Source organism: Hyperolius riggenbachi, chromosome 7 (genome assembly GCF_040937935.1).
Source record: "Hyperolius riggenbachi isolate aHypRig1 chromosome 7, aHypRig1.pri, whole genome shotgun sequence".
NCBI lineage: Eukaryota > Metazoa > Chordata > Amphibia > Anura > Hyperoliidae > Hyperolius > Hyperolius riggenbachi.
Window position 1 is genome coordinate 45,810,552 of NC_090652.1, and position 18,580 is coordinate 45,829,131.

An 18,580-nucleotide genomic window follows, 5' to 3' on the forward strand; every position below is an offset into this window, starting at 1 on the left:
GAGAGGAATATTGAGGCTGACATTTTATTTCCTTTTAAACAATACAGATGGCCTGGCTGTCCTGCTGATCCACTGTTTTAACTTATTTTAGTCATAGACCTTTAAGAAGCATGCAGATCAGTTGCTCCGACTGAATTAGCTGCATGTTTGTGTCAGGTGTGTGATTCAGACACTACGGCAGCCAAGGAGATCAGCAGGACAGTCAGGCAACTGGTATTGTTCACTAGGAAATAAATTTGGTATCCTCCATACGCCTCTCACTTCAGGTTCCCTTTAAAGGGAACCTTAACTGAACGGGGGGGGGGGGGGTAAAGAGTTTCAATTACCTGGGGCTATTAGGGCTATTACCAGCCACCTGCAGCAGTCCTGTGCCCTCTGAGCCGCTCTGGAATCCTCCAGTCCCCCGCTGTCACTTAGTTTCGTTTTTGACGACTCACCGGTCGGCCGGCCGCCATGCGTATTATTGGACGCATTCCCTACTGCAATTAGCGCTGTTGCGTATTTTTGTATGCGTTGCGGTCCACAACACCGCTGGTTGCAGTAGGGAATGCGTCCAATAATATGCATGGCGGCCGGCCGACTGGTGAGTCGTCAAAAACGAAACTAAGTGACAGCGGGGGACTGGAGGAATCCAGAGCGGCTCCGAGGGCACAGGACTGCTGCAGGGGGCTGGTAATAGCCCCAGGTAAGTGAAACTCTTTACCCCCCCCCCCCCGTTCAGTTAAGGTTCCCTTTAAGGTGATACTTACTTTTGTTGAGGAGTAAGGTGTCTCTTCAATACAGATCTAAACATTGCTAAGTTTAAAGGATACCCGAAGTGACATGTGACGTGATGAGATAGACATGTGTATGTACAGTGCCAAGCACACAAATACCTATGCTGTGTCCCTTTTTTTCTGCCTGAAAGGTTTAAAAATCAGGTATGCAAGTGACGGTTACTGTCTGGGTCGTGACCGGGTCGGACAACAGTGTAACCTCACTGATAAGTAATTACAACCATAAAACACTTTCCTAGCAGAAAATGGTTTCTGGGAGCAGAAAAGAGATAAAGGGGGTCAATAGTTCATAGATTTTAGCTCTGGCATACTTCAATAAATGTGCCATTGACCAGAAACAAAGAAACAGTAAAAACGTAAAAAGTAGATTTAAATATAAAATAAAACTGTGAGATATCTAAAAAGTCATCTCTACAAGAAAGAGGATAGATTCAATTGTGTATCTCATCAGTTTCTTTTCACCTCGGGTATTCTTTAACCACTTGAGGACCGCAGTGGTAAACCCCTCTAAAGACCAGGCCTTTTTATTGTTAATTGGCCACTGCAGCTTTAAGGCCAAGCTGCAGGGCTGTGCAACACGGCACACAAGTGACTCCCCCCCTTCTTTTTCTCCCCACCAACAGAGCTCTCTGTTGGTGGGGTCTGATCCCCCCCCCCCCCCAAGTTGTTTATTTTTTTTAATAAATATTTGATTTATTTTTAATAAATGTTGCTTTTTTTTTTAGTTGGGCTCCCCTGCTCCCTTCCTTTCTCCCTCCCCCCGCCAGCCAATCAGGGTGATCAGCTGTCATAGACTTCAGCCGATCACTCCCCAGTCTCAGGAGAGGACAGCCGTGTCACACAGCTGTCCCCAGTAGAACGCTCCTGGCGATCGCAGCACTGTACATGTAAATAGACAGCGATCACGTCGTCTAACAGTCTCCTGAGCGGCGTTTGCCGCTCGGAGACTGAAGAGGGGGCGGAGCTGCGCCCCCCGAGCAGGAGATGCGCGAGATCTCCGGCAAAATGCAGCCCCAAGACTTGACGCCAATTGGCGTGGGGCGTTAAGTAGTTAATAAACAGTTTAATTTCACATTGCGTACCTTGATTCTGAGCGCACAATCATCCAGCCCTCCACCATGATCCTAACACAGTCTGTCAGGTTAGGAGTGACCATGGTGCTGCTGGGTACTACCGCGAGTTTTCAATGATGTAGAAATTAACAAACAAGGCTTCCTGCTTTGCGCACTTCATTACTCACGCAGGAAGAGGACCTACCTGGGCTGACTCTACCGAAGCACAGAAAACAGATTCACAGCTAGAAAATTGGGTTTTGGAAAATAATTGGTGTCACTGAGATTTGCTGCTATACAGAGAGTCAGATATTTGCTGCTGTAAAGAGAGTCACTGAGATTTGTTGTTATACAGAGAGTCACTGAGATTTGTTGCTATACAGATAGTAACTGGAGTTTGCTGTTATACAGAGAGTCGCTGAGATTTGCTGCTCTACAGAGAGCCACTGAGATTTGCTGTTGTACAGAGTCACTGCGATTTGTTGTTATACAGAGAGTCGCTGAGATTTGTTGTTATACAGAGAGTCACTGGGATTTGTTGTTATACAGAGAGTCACTTGGATTTGTTGTTATACAGAGAGTCACTTGGATTTGTTGTTATACAGAGAGTCACTGGGATTTGTTGTTATACAGAGAGTCACTGGGATTTGCTGCTGTACAGAGAGTCGCTGAGATTTACTGCTGTACAGAGAGTCACTGAGATTTGCTGCTGTATGGAAAGTCACTGAGATTTGCTGCAATACAGAGTCACTCAGGCCTCTTTCACGCTATGGTGTTGCGGTGAAGTTGTGCTAAGCAATTTTACTGCAAAAGGCTGCTAAGTAATTGAAAGTCTATAGAGACTTTCATACTTAGCACGATGCGACGTGGTGGGACGGAAGTGCTCAAATCGCCGCAATTTCTTTGCGAAGTGGACAGTGTGTTAATGCATGATCCGTGCCTACCGCAAGAATAATGCAGTAATGCAAGTCTATGGCGACGCAGTAAGTGTAAACGACGAGTGAGGTGTGACACACGTGTGCACCAGCGGTAATCCCGATCAGTGAGTGGGGGGCGGGCCTATGCACATTGGCCTGTCAGTGCTGTTTGCCACAGGTAATGTGAATAGGGCTTTGGTGCGGTGCGATTCTCCTGCTGCGGCTCTCACTCTGTGGGTGAATGACACCGCACTGAGATTAGCTGCTGTACAGAGAGTCACTTAAATTAGCTGCTGTACAGAGAGTCACTGAGATTAGCTGCTGTACAGAGAGTCACTGAGATTTACAGCTGTAAACAAAGTCAGTGGGATTTGCTGCTATATAGAGAGTCACTCACAATGGGTTTACATTATGGATTTATTACATAACTATAATAATGATTATTCCATCCTTAGTGAAAGGAGCTGCTCTTGTCTTCCTTATAGTGGTCAGAAAGGCAACATATAATTTGGTCACACCTCGGACCTGTTTCTTCATCTACTTTTAGACCCTTCTTATCTTCATCTGACTGGCCCGCAGTGTGTCCGGGAAGTCCACCCAGCTGGTCCAGCAGAAAGCGTTCTGTAGGGGTTCCGTGGCCTTGTAACGGGCATTGAGGCCTGACCCCGCACAGCCCTCTGGGTAGTACCAGAAACCGCCTCCCCAGTACTCCGCGCAGTGTTGAAGGTCTTCGTCTCGGTCATGGTCATATGTGGAGAACATGTGGCCAGCATGATTGCTCAGTGCATCCCCTGAGAAATAAAGAGGTGGGATAGTATCATAACAGAAGCTGTAACCCCTCCACTCCATTCAACGCTGAAATAAACATTTTGGCAGTTTTTACAATAGCTGCGGTTAATATTGCGGCATTTTAAGCATGTAAGTACTGCATCCCCATTCATGGTAATGTTATAATACATAAGAGAATGTAGGGTCCTACCTTTCATTGCGTCCATGTGGAGGCAGCACTGTGCATTCGGAGACCATTTATTGAGGACAATAATGGTTTCATTGTTTGGGACTGCCAATGGACAAAAATCTCCTAACCAATTGTATCAAATTAACGAAATTGATCCTATTTTCGGATCGATCCCATCAATCTGTTTGGATTGGTTAGGAGATTTTTGTCCATTAGTGGTCCCAAACAATCATTTACGATCGTTATATGAATAATCATTCATAAACAATTGTTCGGCAAATTGTATCATTTGTGGCAAGAAGCGTCACATGGTCATAACCAGCAAATCAGAGTCATCTGATAAAGCTGATCACATGCTTGAGTTTGAGCTGTCCATTACAAACTGAAGGCACATATGAACACAGGTACGCTGCTGCACAGATGTGAATGTTCCTTGGAAGAGGAACTTTAACCCAGGATTGAACTTTATCTCAATCAGTAGTCGACACCCCCTTTCTTACTAGAATAGATCATCAGGGGCATTTGTGTGGCTGATACTGAGTTGAAACCCCTCCCACGGTGTAAAGTCAGGGCCATGGCTCTGACAGATTCCAGTGTGTGAACCTTATTGCATTGTGGGAAATAACAGCTGTTTCCAACTGCCATACAATCACATTGTTGGTGGGCATGTTTATTGATTATAGGGCAGTGGGTACGCTGTGGTTTTTTCTCATGTCTGCTAGCAGTAAAGCTGATGACCACAGTGGAGCAGACAACATGAACAAATTACACAGCGAATACCAATCATTTCTTGAGCTATCTTCTATTTTTTAACTTCTCACTTAGAGGTTACACACACACACACACACACACACACACACACACACACACACCTACACCTATTCACCTATTCACCTACACACACACACCTACACACACACACCTACACACACACCTACACACCTATTCACCTACTCACCTACATACACACCACACCTATTCACCTACTCACCTACACACACACACACCTACACACACACCTATTCACCTACTCACCTACACACACACACCTACACACACACCTATTCACCTACTCACCTACACACACACACACACACACCTATTCACCTACACACACACACCTACACACACACACACCTATTCACCTACACACACACACCTACACACACAGACACACACACACTTACACACACCTATTCACCTACACACACACACACACACACACCTGCACACACACACACCTACACACACACCTACTCACACACACACACCTATTCACCTACACACACACACCTACACACACACACCTATTCACCTACACACACACACCTACACACACCTATTCACCTACTCACCTACACACACCTGCACACCTAGACACACACCTACACGCACGCACGCACACACACACACCTCTTTTAGTAAAGTTCCTCCTGAACAATGAAGTTAGTATTGTGAGGTAAAAAAAGTTACGTTTCATCACAACTGAGGAGTCTTACCTGCCCCGCCCTCAGTGAACGCCCCCAGGTGCAGCCTGTATCCATCATTGTCAGGGTTCAGAGCATTGTGGGCTAGGCTGAAGTTCCCGTACTCAGCGAAGACTGTGTTCCCTTCCATGTCTTCCATCTCCACCCTCAGCTCATAGTCACCGTGCATTGTCAGCAGATAGATGTTCTGCAGCCCTGGGGAGGACACAAGATAGAGATTCACCTGAGGCCCCTGCCACACTGGCGCATTGCATTACCCTTTTTTGCCGCAGGGTAATGATACACCAATGAAAGTGTATGGGGCATTTCAGACTTTGTGCGATGCACCGGAGGTTCTCAATCTGACGCTTCGGCAAGAATGGAGTATCCGCGCTTTAGGGGCCGGCATGCCGTGACTTGTCATGTAACTTTATGGCGATGCAGATTTTTTAATCTGTTTGGCAGTGCGGCGCTCGTGCGTGGGAGCACGGTTTTTGCGGCACACTTCTTTGTAATACGTATTTCAGCCACAGGAAATGAGCGCTAGTGAGCTTCTTTTAGCCTCTCATTAGCATGTATGCATCCCATTACTACGCATTAGCGCAGGTATCTAGTTTATCAGGATCCAGGCGGCGGAGGAGGGCAGGGAGGGACCGATCAGCCTGAAAGGGGGCTGTAGGAAGCCCGAAGTATGTATACATTCCTTCTTTACTTTCACCCCAGGTACACTTTAAGGGTAATTTCCATATAACTACCGGTGTGTAGCAATCACTTCAGAGATCATTACAGTGAATTTAGAAAGTTGTTCATGGCAATATACCATGGGAGACAATTTTTCAATAAACATAGCCAGGAATTGGGCTAGAGAGCCGATATGGGCCTAGCCTGTGCTCAGACCCTTCCCTCAGTTGTAGTGAAGGGCGTTGTAGTAGTTTTGACTTTTAAGAATAATTGCAAAGACCAAATTACTGTATTTTTTGGACTATAAGACTCACTTTTTCTCCCCCAAAAGTGGAGGGGAAAAGTCACCTTGTTTTATAGTCCAAATTCAGGTAGTTCCTGACTTGTGAACGTCTGCCAATATGAACCTTAATGTCAAGGACTCCCTGTACTGGATAGTGGTGGCTGGATGGTGTAATGGTTAAGGGCTCTGACACAGGAGACCAGTGTTCGAATCTCAGCTCTGCCTGATCAGTAAGCCAGCACCTATTCAGTAGGAGACCTTGGGCCAGTTTCCCTAACACTGCTACTGTCTATAGAGCGCATCCTAGTGGCTGCAGCTCTGGCGCTTTGAGTCCGCCAGGAGAAAAGCGCGATATAAATTGTACTGTGCTCATGCAAAGGGGCATAGAGTAGGACACAGGAGGACACAAGGGGAGCAGAGGAGGAGACACAAGAGGTACAAGGGGGCATGAGGTACACGGGGACATAATCCACAAGATGCCCCTTCACCATGGATGCACCAGGTTTAGTATATAATCTTTCCCCTGGTCTTTGTCCTCTAAACCTGGGTGCGTCTTATGGTCAGGAGCATCTTATAGTCCAAAAAATACGGTAGATAAATATAGAGTTACCCAACCAATATTCGCCATCTGCATTCCCAAATCCGTTCACATAATATTGCCATGACTGCTGGAAATTCACCAAACCATCGAAACGCTTCTGGAACACCTAACAGAGAGCCAACAGTTGTGCATCAGTAAGGGCCATTATTTATATGTAGGAATATTATTAATTTGCTTTCTCCATTATAAATTAATTCATTCTACCCATATCTGATTTCATTAGTGAGAAAGAACACTCCGAGATGGTCAGGGATACCATAGGTGGGGATAAAGGCTGAACAGGTAGACAGTAGCTGCAGGAACTAGGATTGGCAAAAGCAGGAGCCCAAGAATAAAGAAGACAGGAATAGCAGACAGGGACAGAATTAGAGGGAAGAAAGAGATAGGAGCTAAGGTAGGTGACAGCAGAAGGTAGGAACTATAATCAGCAGGAGGTAAGAACTAAAGTGGGTTAGAGTAGGAAGCAGGAACTAAGGTGGTAGAATCGGGAAGGGAGGAGGGTTGGTGGAAGCAGAAGGATGTGACCAAGGTGAGTAAGCTACAGGAGCTAAGGTGGATGGAAGTAGAATGTAAGGTGGTCAGGAATATAAGAGTGGAACTAAGGTGGGTGGAAGTATGAGGAAGGAATATGAGGACAGAGCTAATGTATAAGGGAACTAAGGTAAGTAGGAGGAAGTGACTACGTTGGATGGGAGAAGAAGAAAGGAACTAGGATGGGAGCAGGAGGAAAGATGAAAGGTGGATGGAACCAGGAGGAATGAATTAAGGTGAATGGGAGCAGAAAGAAGGAATTAAGAAAGGATGGGAGCAGGAGACAAGAAGTAAGGTGGCAAATAGCAGGAGTAGGACAACTAGTATGAACAGGAGAAAAGAACGAAGATGGGTTGTAGCAGGAGGCAGGAACTAAGGAGGGTGGGAGCAGGAGGAAGGAACTTGAGAGATCAGGGGAGAAGAAGTAAGGTGGGTGGGAACATGAGGCAGAACTAAAGCAATCAGAATAGAACTAAAATATGCGGGAGGAGGAGGTAGGAATTAAAGGGGCACTATGGCGAAAAATTTTAAAATGTAAAATATGTACAAACATATACAAATAAGAAGTACGTTTTTTCCAGAGTAAAATGACCCATAAATTACTTTTCTCCTATGTTGCTGTCACTTACAGTAGGTAGTAGAAATCTGACAGAAGCGACAGGTTTTGGACTAGCCCATCTCTTCATAGGGGATTCTCAGGGATTTATTTATTTTCAAAAGCACTAATAAGGGCCTGTTTCCACTACACGCAGATTGGATGCAGAATAGATGCAGAAAAACTGACTCCAATGAATGTCTATGGGCCTGTATCCACTTTTGCACATATTTTAAATTGTACAATTTATTGCCATATTGCCCCTTTAACCTGCTGAGTGGTCTGGACGAGCTCAGCTCGTCCAACACCGCCGGAGGCTGCCGCTCAGGCCCTGCTGGGCCGATTTTAATGAAATAAAAAGCAGCACACGCAGCCGGCACTTTGCCAGCCGCGTGTGCTGCCTGATCGCTGCTGCAGCGCGGCGATCCGCCGCGTGCAGCGGCGAAAGAGGGTCCCCCCAGCCACCCGAGCCCAGCGTAGCCGGAACAAACAGTTCCGGCCAGCGCTAAGGGCTGGATCGGAGGCGGCTGACGTCAGGACGTCAGCTGACCCGCTCGTCGCCATGGCGACGAAGTAAGCGAAACACGGAAGGCCGCTTATTGCGGCCTTCCGTGTTACTTCTGGCCGCCGGAGGCGATCGGAAGAACGCCTCCGGAGCGCCCTCTAGTGGGCTTTCATGCAGCCAACTTTCAGTTGGCTGCATGGAATAGTTTTTTTTTTATTTAAAAAAAACCCTCCCGCAGCCACCCTGGCGATTTTATCAGAACGCCAGGGTGGTTAAGGAGCATAAACTGGTATAAGCTATCTGCCATCTGCGCCTGCACAGGATAGTGGATCAGGCCCAGTGCACACCAAAAACCTCTAGCAGATTTCAGAGCAATTCTAGGCATGTTTAGAGAGGTTTTCTAAACATGCCTGGCGGTTTTTGGAGCGTTTATGAGTAGCAAATGTCATATATTGTTGCAGTAAAGCTGTTACTGAACAGCTTCTGTAACAAAAACGCCTGGAAAACTGCTCTGATCTAGCGTTTTTCAGAGCAGTTTTCCACTTTCCTATACTTAACATTGAGGCAGAAACACTTCAGAAATCTAAAAAATGCTGCAGCCCGGGAGTTTGCGTTTGGGGGAAAAACAAGCCGCTCTGGTGTGCACCATCCCATTCACTTTCATTAGCCAAGCGGTTTACCCCCTGCAAGCATTTTAAAAAACGCTTCAGAACCGCTCTGGTGTGCACCAGCCCTCAGACTGGGCTTGACTATTTCCACCGGAGCCCGAGCAGAGAGCTGCTAGTGTGCCTTCTCAGGCAGGCCTATGTAAATATCATTGCTGTCTAGTGTTCGGGGGGGAGGGGGGCAGTGCTGGATCCGGCCGGCTGAGGAGGATGAGGTAAGCCTCATTAGGATCCAGGAATTCCTCCTCCTGTGGTAGCCCCCCCCCCCCCCCCCCCCGGGCCACTTTTTTGCCCTACAGGTTTACTTTACAGACTGGGTTCCACTGCTCCCCAAGGATAATATGCTTTCCATTTCTGTATTACATTTACTACAGGGTTCTTGATATGTATACACAGGGCCGGTTCCAGACTTTTTGCTGCCTGAGGCAAACTTGTGAGGATGCCCCCCCCCCCCCCCCATTTGGAATGGTCGCACAGAATCTGAGAATTTGCACCGCACATCATAGCTGCATGGAGTCTCCTAAAAAACACCCTCAGTATAGGTAGGTAGCCAGGTATAGGTGCCCCCAGTATTGGTAGCTAGGTACAGTTGCCCCCAGTATAGGTTGGCCAGGCACTCTCTTCACTTTCTGTTTCTGCCCAGTGCTGCCCCCAGACCTTTGCCGCCTGAGGAAGTCACCTCAATGTGCATCATGGGTGGACCGGGCCTGTGTATACAGAGTGGGGTATATTAGTTGTAGTATTAGCTGGATGAGATAAAGGAGGGAGAGAAATTCGGCACTGCTGCTGAAGCTTTTTATTCCAGAGTGCGGTAAACTTTAACATCCATTGTGCATAATGGCAAATCTTCAAAGTGACACATCACATAATTCAATCAAGAAAGCTTGCATAGACATACCATGCTTAGGAGGTAGTGTAGGGATGGTGGGTGCTGGGCACAGATAGCCTTACAGCCGTTTCACGCCAAATGCGCTTCTACGGAGGCTGCATTTGACAAGAAACAGCGTAAGGCTATCTGTGCCCAGCACCCACCATCCCTACACTACCTCCTAAGCATGGTATGTCTATGCAAGCTTTCTTGATTGAATTATGTGTTAAAGTTAAAAAGCTTCAGCAGCAGTGCCGATTTCCTCTCCCTCCTTTATCTCATCATGTTATACCAATCTGTCAATATCAGAGCACGCTGACAGCACCAGAGTTTGTGGAAGGCAGTATAACAATACTGTAGTAACGACTCTGCTTCTTCTGTCACAGAAGTAGTATTAGCTGGGCCTGTTTTTAACATTGAGTCTTAAGCCACCAGAAATCACACTTATCTGGCAGCAGCCGATCCCCGTCAGTGTCAGATAACCAAGACTCTACTGCATTATAACTTTTCCAAATAAGGAGGCCCTTTATACATAGTTATGCTCCTTATGTATACACGTAACTCATATAGCACAAATGAACGAGAAAGATTGCACCTTTTAGATATTTAGCTCAAGGGAAAAAAAGGAAAAGGAACCAGAAATGTTGTAAGAAGCAGAAGCCAGTAAGTCCGGTGGGCAGCATTGGTACTAGGAACTGTGGAGGGGCGATCTTCCATGGAGACCTTCAGGCCGGTGTTGTTGGTGCGCTGCATTGCAATGATCGCAACACTAAAAATAGCCTTCTGGGATTACTGCGGCAATGTGCGGTAATCTCCCTTCTGGCAGCAGGCCAAGCAGGAAGTGAGTCTCTCTAGCGCCCACTTCCTGTGGCCAAAATTAGAATTAGAAGTGTATTGAAAAAAATATGTTTCCGCGCATGCACGACGCAGCGCGAACACCGAAAAATGTTAGAAAGCTGTGTTGCCATGGAGTTACATGACTTCCGGTGGCCGCATGTTGCCCGATAAGGCGCTGTTGCTTTTGCGTTAAATCGGGCACTTCCAGCAGATCGCTTCGAGCCATGGCAGGTATAAAATGCCCCATACACTTTCATTGGTGTAGCGGTACCCTGCGGCAAAACAGGGTAACACAACGCAACAGTGTGAAAGCCCCTTTCACAGGTGTAAAAAAAAATTCTGCTGGACCTTCACATAGCTATAGATGTCATATCTTGATCTCATTTCTGCTTTTTTACTGGCTAACACAACAAAATCATCTGCAGAATAATGATATCCTATCTAATAATTCTCCTGTGTCTCTGCATCCCTGTGTGTGTGTGTGTGTGGGGGGGGTCCATGCTTTGCGCTACTGCGCATGTGCACGGATGGCCTTTGCACAGGGAGTAGGACGGGCAGAGCGGGCGGGCATGTGTGTGTGTGCGTGCAGGTCGGGCGGGTGTGCGCACGTCAGGCGGGTGCGCGCGCATGTGTGCTGACTGTGTGGCGGCGGTCACGGGGGGAGGGGAGAGGAGGACCTAGAGCCCGTTTTTAAAAGGCTTAGGTCTACTAGTGATAGTATAAATGACTTTAGGCCTGACTCACAAAGCTTTTCTGTTAAATTATCTCACAAGCCCTATACACACGCTCAACAGTGGTGTTTTATATTTTCACAACTTTTGTTGTGAAACAAGTTGAAACACCTAAAAAATTCTTTGCTATTGAACAATAGCAAAATACTTTTTTTTAGGTGTTTCAACTTGTTTCACAACAAAAGTTGTGAAAGCATAAAAGACTGCTGTTGAGCATGTGTATGGGGCTATAAACTCACAATTTATCTCTCCTTAAATGACTTAAACTCATTGTTTAGCTCTCCTTATCTAACTTAACTTAAGATTTAGCTCTCCTTAACGAACTTAACTCATGGTTTAGCTTGACGGATCAGTCAAAAACAGTCTTATCAGTCTGCCAACAGCTTGTACTCACGTACAACTGCCGGCAGAAAGACCGCACCGTGGGAGGGTCTGACGACAGTTGCATACAGAAGTCTGGCGTGTGTATGCGCCTTATCTGACTAAAATTATGGTTAAGCTCTCCTTATCTATTTATCTCATTAATTATCTCTCTTTATTTGTTTATCTCTTGCTTTAGCAGTCCTTACAGTTAAGGTAAAAAATAAGTAACCTTTGTGAATCAATCCCTTTGTAAGCTATTACACCCCTCTTACACAGTACACCCATTCAGTAAGGTCCACATTCCCCTCTCACCGTCCAGATCTTCCCACTGGTGGTCATATCACAGTAGACAGGCAGGGGGCGCTGTTCTCCTTGCGGATATATGATATAGACACCATCTTCATGCTGACCTCTATCCCAAATGTCCTGACAGTCCAGTGGGAACCCCGGCACTTCTGATTTATGCTGGAAAGCTGTAAAGTGAACATAATTATACATGTACACAATTATTAGTCCATCTATGCAATGCAGCCAGTATCTGCCTTCCCCTTTTGTAAGAAAAGCAGCCAGTATCTGCCCCCAACGAATTACGGACAGATTCTATGTTCCGCATCCCCGCTATCGGTAAGAAGTGCAGCAGTACCGCCCTCCATAAGAAGTATGGCCAGATTCTGTGTTCAGTACCCACCAAGTATAATAAGTGCCCAGGGCTAAAGGGGCCTGCCTCTCTCCTTCTCACCATGTGGCAGCATCTCTCCATAGGCTCCAGATGTCATGTGATAGGCTGCAGTGAAGAAGAGAAGACCCAGCTCTGGACTAGCGCTCTGCCATTCAGATGTCACCTGTGCCTCTCCCCCAGCCCCCACCCCCTAGATTTTGCTTCATGAATTAAATGAATGAAATGATTCAGGTGGGGCCAGCCCTGTAGATCATCATAGATTTTTGCTAATTATTTTTAATACTTTTATCCAGTTTAACTTATAGCCAGCCATGACTTGCTGTGTTTGGTATATTGAATGGAATTGCTCAAAATTTTCATAATAGCATCCAGATTTCCCTTTGCAGTAAAGCATTGCATAGACCAGGCATGGGCAAACTTGGCCCTCCAGTTGTTAAGGAACTACAAGTGCATTGCAGGAGTCTGACAGCCACAGTCATGACTCAAAGGCAAATGCATTGTGGGACTTGTAGTTCCATAACCGCTGGAGAGCCGAGTTTGCCCATGCCTGGCATAGACACTAGATGGTCCTCAGCCGAGTTGGCCACCTCTGCCAAAAAAACCCAGATTCTGAAAATTGCTTGCAGGGATGCACCTGCATGCAGAGGAGTAGCTAGGCTTTTCAGCGCCCGGAGGCAAAGACAATTTTTACCCCCCCCTGTGGTAGTAACTTCATTCATTGGCTATAAAAATCGGGGCAATTTACCTGCTATGGGATTGACAGGGCTTCCGGTGTTATGGTGGATGTAACACAAGAGGAGGACTATGAAGACCTGCAGAGAATAACAAGGGTAGCTGTTATGCCTCATTCAAGAAGTAATCAAGGCTATTCATACAACCTAAATTTCTGCATCATAAACGTGTTTTTAATCTATTTCCTTCTGTCCTTTCTTCTTTTCTTTCTTTTTCACTTTCTGAGGTGAGAGGGATATGGAATCTGGCATATTTATTTTCTTTTAGGGCTCTTTCACACTCGGGGCGTTTTTGTCATTTTTTAAGCGCTGTCGATTTTTCAAAATCACCCTGAAAGCGCTTGCACCATGATTCTCGCTGAGAGAGGTCACATCTGGTTCGTTTCCGATCCGCTCGGAAAAGCAGTGCATGGGACATTTTTGAGGTGATTTTGCCTCAATGGAAGGTGTAGGAAAACCGCTGACGTCAGGAAGTGAAAAAACACTATCGCTCTGCAAAAGTCCTTAGAAAAATGCTTTTACAAAAAAAAAAAAAAAAACATTGCGCAGGTAATCGCCCGGAGTGGAAAGAAAAATGGCGTCAAAAAAACGGCCAACGTGAACAGCCACGCGAGCGGAACGCAATGGGAACAAATCCTGAAACAATGCAAATTGCCTTGCTTTCCTGCTGATCTAGGGCCTCTAAGTACAGACTTTAGACTACTATCATTCGTAACAACAGATAATTAGCAGACGAACGACCGTTCGCCGACTGGAATTCTGAGCTCTAAGGACTTGTTCACATTAGTGGCGTTTTTTGGAATTTTTAAGCGCAGGCAATTTGTACAAAACGCCCTAAAAGCGCTTACACCATGCTTTCCAATGAGATAGTTCTCATTGGGGCGTTCCGTTTGCTTGTCGCTGACAAAAGAGTTGCATGGACCATTTTCAGAGCGATTTGCCCTGAATGGAAGGTATAGGGAAATTGTAAAGCATTTGAAAAAGTGCTTTGTATAGCGATTTCCCCAGCGCTTTAATTAATAAGTACATTGTATTTATTAATTTCGGGGGTAAAGTAATCATTTCCTGACTGACGTCAGGAAGTGATTTAAAAATGTGGTCTGCTAAAGCACTTACAAAAGCACTTATAACACGCAGAGCAATTTAAAAATAAAGCTCAGCGCGGGCGATAGCACGAGCACAACGCAATGTGAACAGTGCCTAAGGGCTGGAACCCACAAGAGCGTTTTTTTGAGCATTTTGGCAGCGCTGCGATACGCTAGCAGTTTGCCAAAACGCTCAGCTGATGTTAATGGATGGGGCAACTTCCACAGGAGCGTTTGCGTTTCCCAGAAACGCAAACGCAGGACATGCAGCATTTTGGGAGCGTTAGCGCTTCAATGTAAAGTATTGAAACGCTAGCAGAAACGCTCAGCAAAACCTAAACTGAGCGGTTTTGCTAGCGTTTTGCGGTTCAGCACACTGTAACAAAATGAAAAATAATTCACAGGACCAATCAGGATAAAAACGCAAAACGCAAAACGCTAGGCACCCGCTGGGGAAAAAAATACAATGTTGCAAAACACAACCCAAAACGCGCATGAATCCGCTTGCAAACCGCTCAGACAAAACGCTAGCGGTTGCGTTTTGCGTTTGCGGTTTTCAGTGGGTTCCAGGCCTAAAGGTGGCCACAAACTATACAATTTTTTAAATATCTGTTCAATTTAAGAATTGCAATCAATTTTTCTGACTGATTGTAACATTTCAAAAATATGACCAATGTGCCACACACCTATGTTCAATTCTTCCCCAATTATGCTAAAAATGTTTGGAAACTGAGAAAATTGCTTGGGTGTGTATATGAATAAATTGACAACCTAACACACACCATACAATCTTTAGAAAAATTTCCAGCTGTCTTTATGTTCAAACGACTGATCATGAGCGATTATTGCGCACGCATACAAAAGTGATGTCAAAGCTTGTTGGGTGATGGATTGTGCGCATGTGCAAACGATCCTTATCTAATGACATCCATACACACTTTTATTTTCTAACGATCGTCTTTCAATTTAAAGAGAACCCGAGGTGTGTTTAAAGAATGTTATCTGCATACAGAGGCTGGATCTGCCTATACAGCCCAGCCTCTGTTGCTATCCCAAACCCCACTAAGGTCCCCCTGCACTCTGCAATCCCTCATAAATCACAGCCGTGCTGTGAGGCTGTGTTTACATCTGTAGTGTCAGTCTCAGCTGCTCCCCCACCTCCTGCATAGCTCCGGTGCCTGCCCCCGTCCCTTCCCTCCAATCAGCAGGGAGGGAAGGGAAGCAGGCGGGGACCGGAGTTCTGCAGGAGGCGGGGAGAGCAGCAGACTGACACTATAGAGATAAACACAGCCAGCTCTGACAAGCTGTTTGTCAGCAGCGTGACTGTGATTTATGAGGGATTGCAGAGTGCAGGGGGACCTTAGGGGGGTTTGGGATAGCAACAGAGGCTGGGCTGTATAGGCAGATCCAGCCTCTGTATGCAGATATTCTTCAAACCCACCTCAGGTTCTCTTTAATCTATTTTAGTGCAAATTTTCCTCTTACCGATGTTGCTCATTTATCGTTGTATTTAATGATTGTTAGATACAATTCTTTACACAATTGTCGGCGGAACGATCGTTAAGGTGCTGTTATGAACAACTATAGTCTAAAGTCTGTACTTAGCATTATACATATAGCCATCGACCCTGAACAAGCATGCAAATCATGTGCTCTGACTGGATTAGCTGCATGCTTGCTTCAGGGCCCGTTTCCACTGCAGCCACATGCGTCTGTGAGACGGGTGGTGGCACTTTCAGATCTGCGGTTACGCTGACGACTCCCATGAGCCATGCCATGCACGGCTCAATTCGCTAGCAGTAGCGATTCGGCCGGCCCGGCGCCCCATTACTCCCTATGGCAGAGTTTCCCCGCTCGATTTGCCTGCGGGGAAACTCTGCGGATTCGGCCCGGTTTCCGTGCAAGTGGAAACGGGCCCTCAGGATTGTGACTCAGTCACTACTGATGCCATAAGTTCAACAGGGCTACCAGGCAACTTGTATTGTATAGGAAATAAGTATGGCAGCCTCCATATCACTCTCCCCTTGGGTGTACTTCAAAGTGGACCTGAACTCTTGAACAGGACAGAAAGAAAACATAGAAAAATGCACCCTGTATGTATTTAGAGAGTTTAGCCTGTCTAATTGCCCCTTATCTGTGACTAATCCCAAGTGTAATTTGATCTCTCAGCTGTGTCAGCTCAGAAATGTCAGCAGTCCTTGGCAGAACAGCTAATTTGTAAACACGGGATGTTAATCTTATGTCTTCTTCCGTGAGAGAAGGTAGTAGGCACACTGCAGATTTACCGCTGGATCTGCTGTAACAAAGAAACGTTTCTTCTTTAAAGGTTAAGTATGCTGCTGCTTATCTTTTCTCTTTTGAGAAAAAAAAGTTTTTCAGTAGAGAGGGCCAATGAGATGTTAATGCTTTTGAGCTGAAGCACATTGCTTATAAATTTTAAAACAATTGGGAGCTTGGAATGATACCACTGATTTTGATTGGTTTAGTTCCAAACTACATAAATGATAATATAATCAACAGAACATTTGCTTTAGCTCCAGATTATTAGCATCTCATTAACTATCTCTACTTCTGAGTGCAGAGAAGGCTAAAAAGTAAAATTACACATGTCGGCAAATACACATACACTTAATAAATATTACTAAAATTAATAACTGAAGCCCCCCCCCCCCCCCAAAAAAAAAAAAATCAGTTTAAAAAAATTACATAAATAGTTGCCTTAGGGACATAGCTTTTTTAATCTATATTTTATGAGGGAAAATTACTTTTACTATATTACATAGGGGCTTGTGATTATGGACCAGACAAAACAAAACAGGAAAATATCACTTATATTTCAAAATAATATATTGTCGCCATACATTGTGATAGGGACATAATTTAAACGGTTTCATAATCGGGACAACTGGGCAAATAAAATGTGTTGGTTTTATCCATAGGAGAACGTTTAATTTTAAAACGATAATGGCCGAAAACTGAGTAATAATGATTTTTTTCCATTATTTTCAGATTTTTCCCATTAAAACGCATTTAGAAAAAAAACATTCTTAGCAAAATGTACTAACCACGGAAAGCCTAACTAGTGGTGAAAAAAACGAGGTATCGATCATTTGCTTGTGATAAGTAGTAATAAAGTTATTAGGGTATAAAAGGGAGGAGCACTGATAGGTGAAAATTGCTCTAGTCCGTTAGGGTAAAACCCCTTGGGGGTGAAGTGGTAAAAAAAAAAACCACACACAATCTGACTTTTAAGCTATAAAACAAAGCAAAAATTATTACTCAGCTTTTTTAATCTCTATGTTATGAGGGAAAATTACTTTTACTTTATTACATAGGGGCTTGTGATTATGGACCAGACAAAAAAAAAAAAAATTCACCTATATTTCAAAATAATATTTTGCGATAGGGACATAATTTAAACAGTTTAATAATCGGGACAACTGGGCAAATAAAATGTGTTAGTTTTATCCACAGGAGAACGTTTAATTTTAAAACGATAATGGCCGAAAACTGAGTAATAATTAATTTTTTACATTATTTTCTTATTTTCCCATTAAAACGCATTTAGAATAAAAAAATTCTTAGCATAATGTACTACCCACGGAAAGCCTAATCAGTGGTAAAAAAAAAACGAGGTATAGGTCATTTTCTTGTGATAAATAGTAATAAAGTTATTGGGGAATAAAAAGGAGGAGCACTGATAGGTGAAAAATTGCTCTAGTCCGTTAGGGTAAAACCCCTTGGGGGTAAAGTGGTAAAAAAAAACAAAACACACAATCTGACTTTTAAGCTATAAAACAAAGCAGAATTTATTACCATTTGAACTCTCCCACAGAAAAACCTTATCTCAGTTTGAGTGCTTCAGAAAACAGGACTGTATTCAACCCAAGTTGGGTTGATTAGCTCAGTGAAGCTCTTTTGCATTGATAACAACTGAAGTTTTTTTTAACTCTTCCTGTACTGGAAAACAACATGAGACTGTTTTCTTTGCTACTAATCTTCTATTTATTAGCTGTACTACACATACAATTCGTTAGCTCATAAGTTTATTCTGACTTCAGTTTTGCTTTGAAATAAGACTGTGGTATTCTAGGAAAGCCATATTTAGTATTAGTGCTGCAGATACAATTGTTTATCTCATAAACTTATGTTCACTTCATGTTTGCTTTCATCTCGGATATGGTGACACTGACTAGTATATACGGCAGAGGAGCAGGAGAGGTCTTGGCTTACCTTCATGCTGCTTGTCCTGTCTG

General features: G+C 44.7%; 1 protein-coding gene across 2 annotated transcripts; it reads right to left on the reverse strand.

The window, feature by feature from the left end:
- Window positions 1–3,127: 3,127 nt before the first annotated feature.
- Window positions 3,128–18,580, reverse strand: LOC137525502 (microfibril-associated glycoprotein 4-like). Of its 2 annotated transcripts, XM_068246623.1 has the most exons (6): window positions 18,558–18,580; window positions 13,254–13,320; window positions 12,142–12,302; window positions 6,744–6,840; window positions 5,203–5,385; window positions 3,128–3,536 (listed from the first exon to the last, which is right to left on the reverse strand). In XM_068246623.1, the coding sequence occupies exons 1-6, from the start codon at window positions 18,561–18,563 to the stop codon at window positions 3,289–3,291; spliced, it is 762 nt and encodes a 253-aa protein (XP_068102724.1). In that variant the 5' UTR covers window positions 18,564–18,580; the 3' UTR covers window positions 3,128–3,288. The 2 variants fall into 2 exon arrangements, with proteins under 2 accessions (XP_068102724.1, XP_068102725.1); XM_068246624.1 differs by lacking the exons at window positions 13,254–13,320; window positions 18,558–18,580 and adding an exon at window positions 12,569–12,672.

Bases quoted from the DNA above. Each gene is read 5' to 3' on its own strand.
- LOC137525502 (XM_068246623.1), bottom strand. The intron at 5,386-6,743 runs GTAACTCTATAT...TGTCCTCCCCAG, and splicing joins AGATGGCGAATATTGGTTGG to GGCTGCAGAACATCTATCTG. The intron at 3,537-5,202 runs GTAAGACTCCTC...TTTATTTCTCAG, and splicing joins GTTCACTGAGGGCGGGGCAG to GGGATGCACTGAGCAATCAT.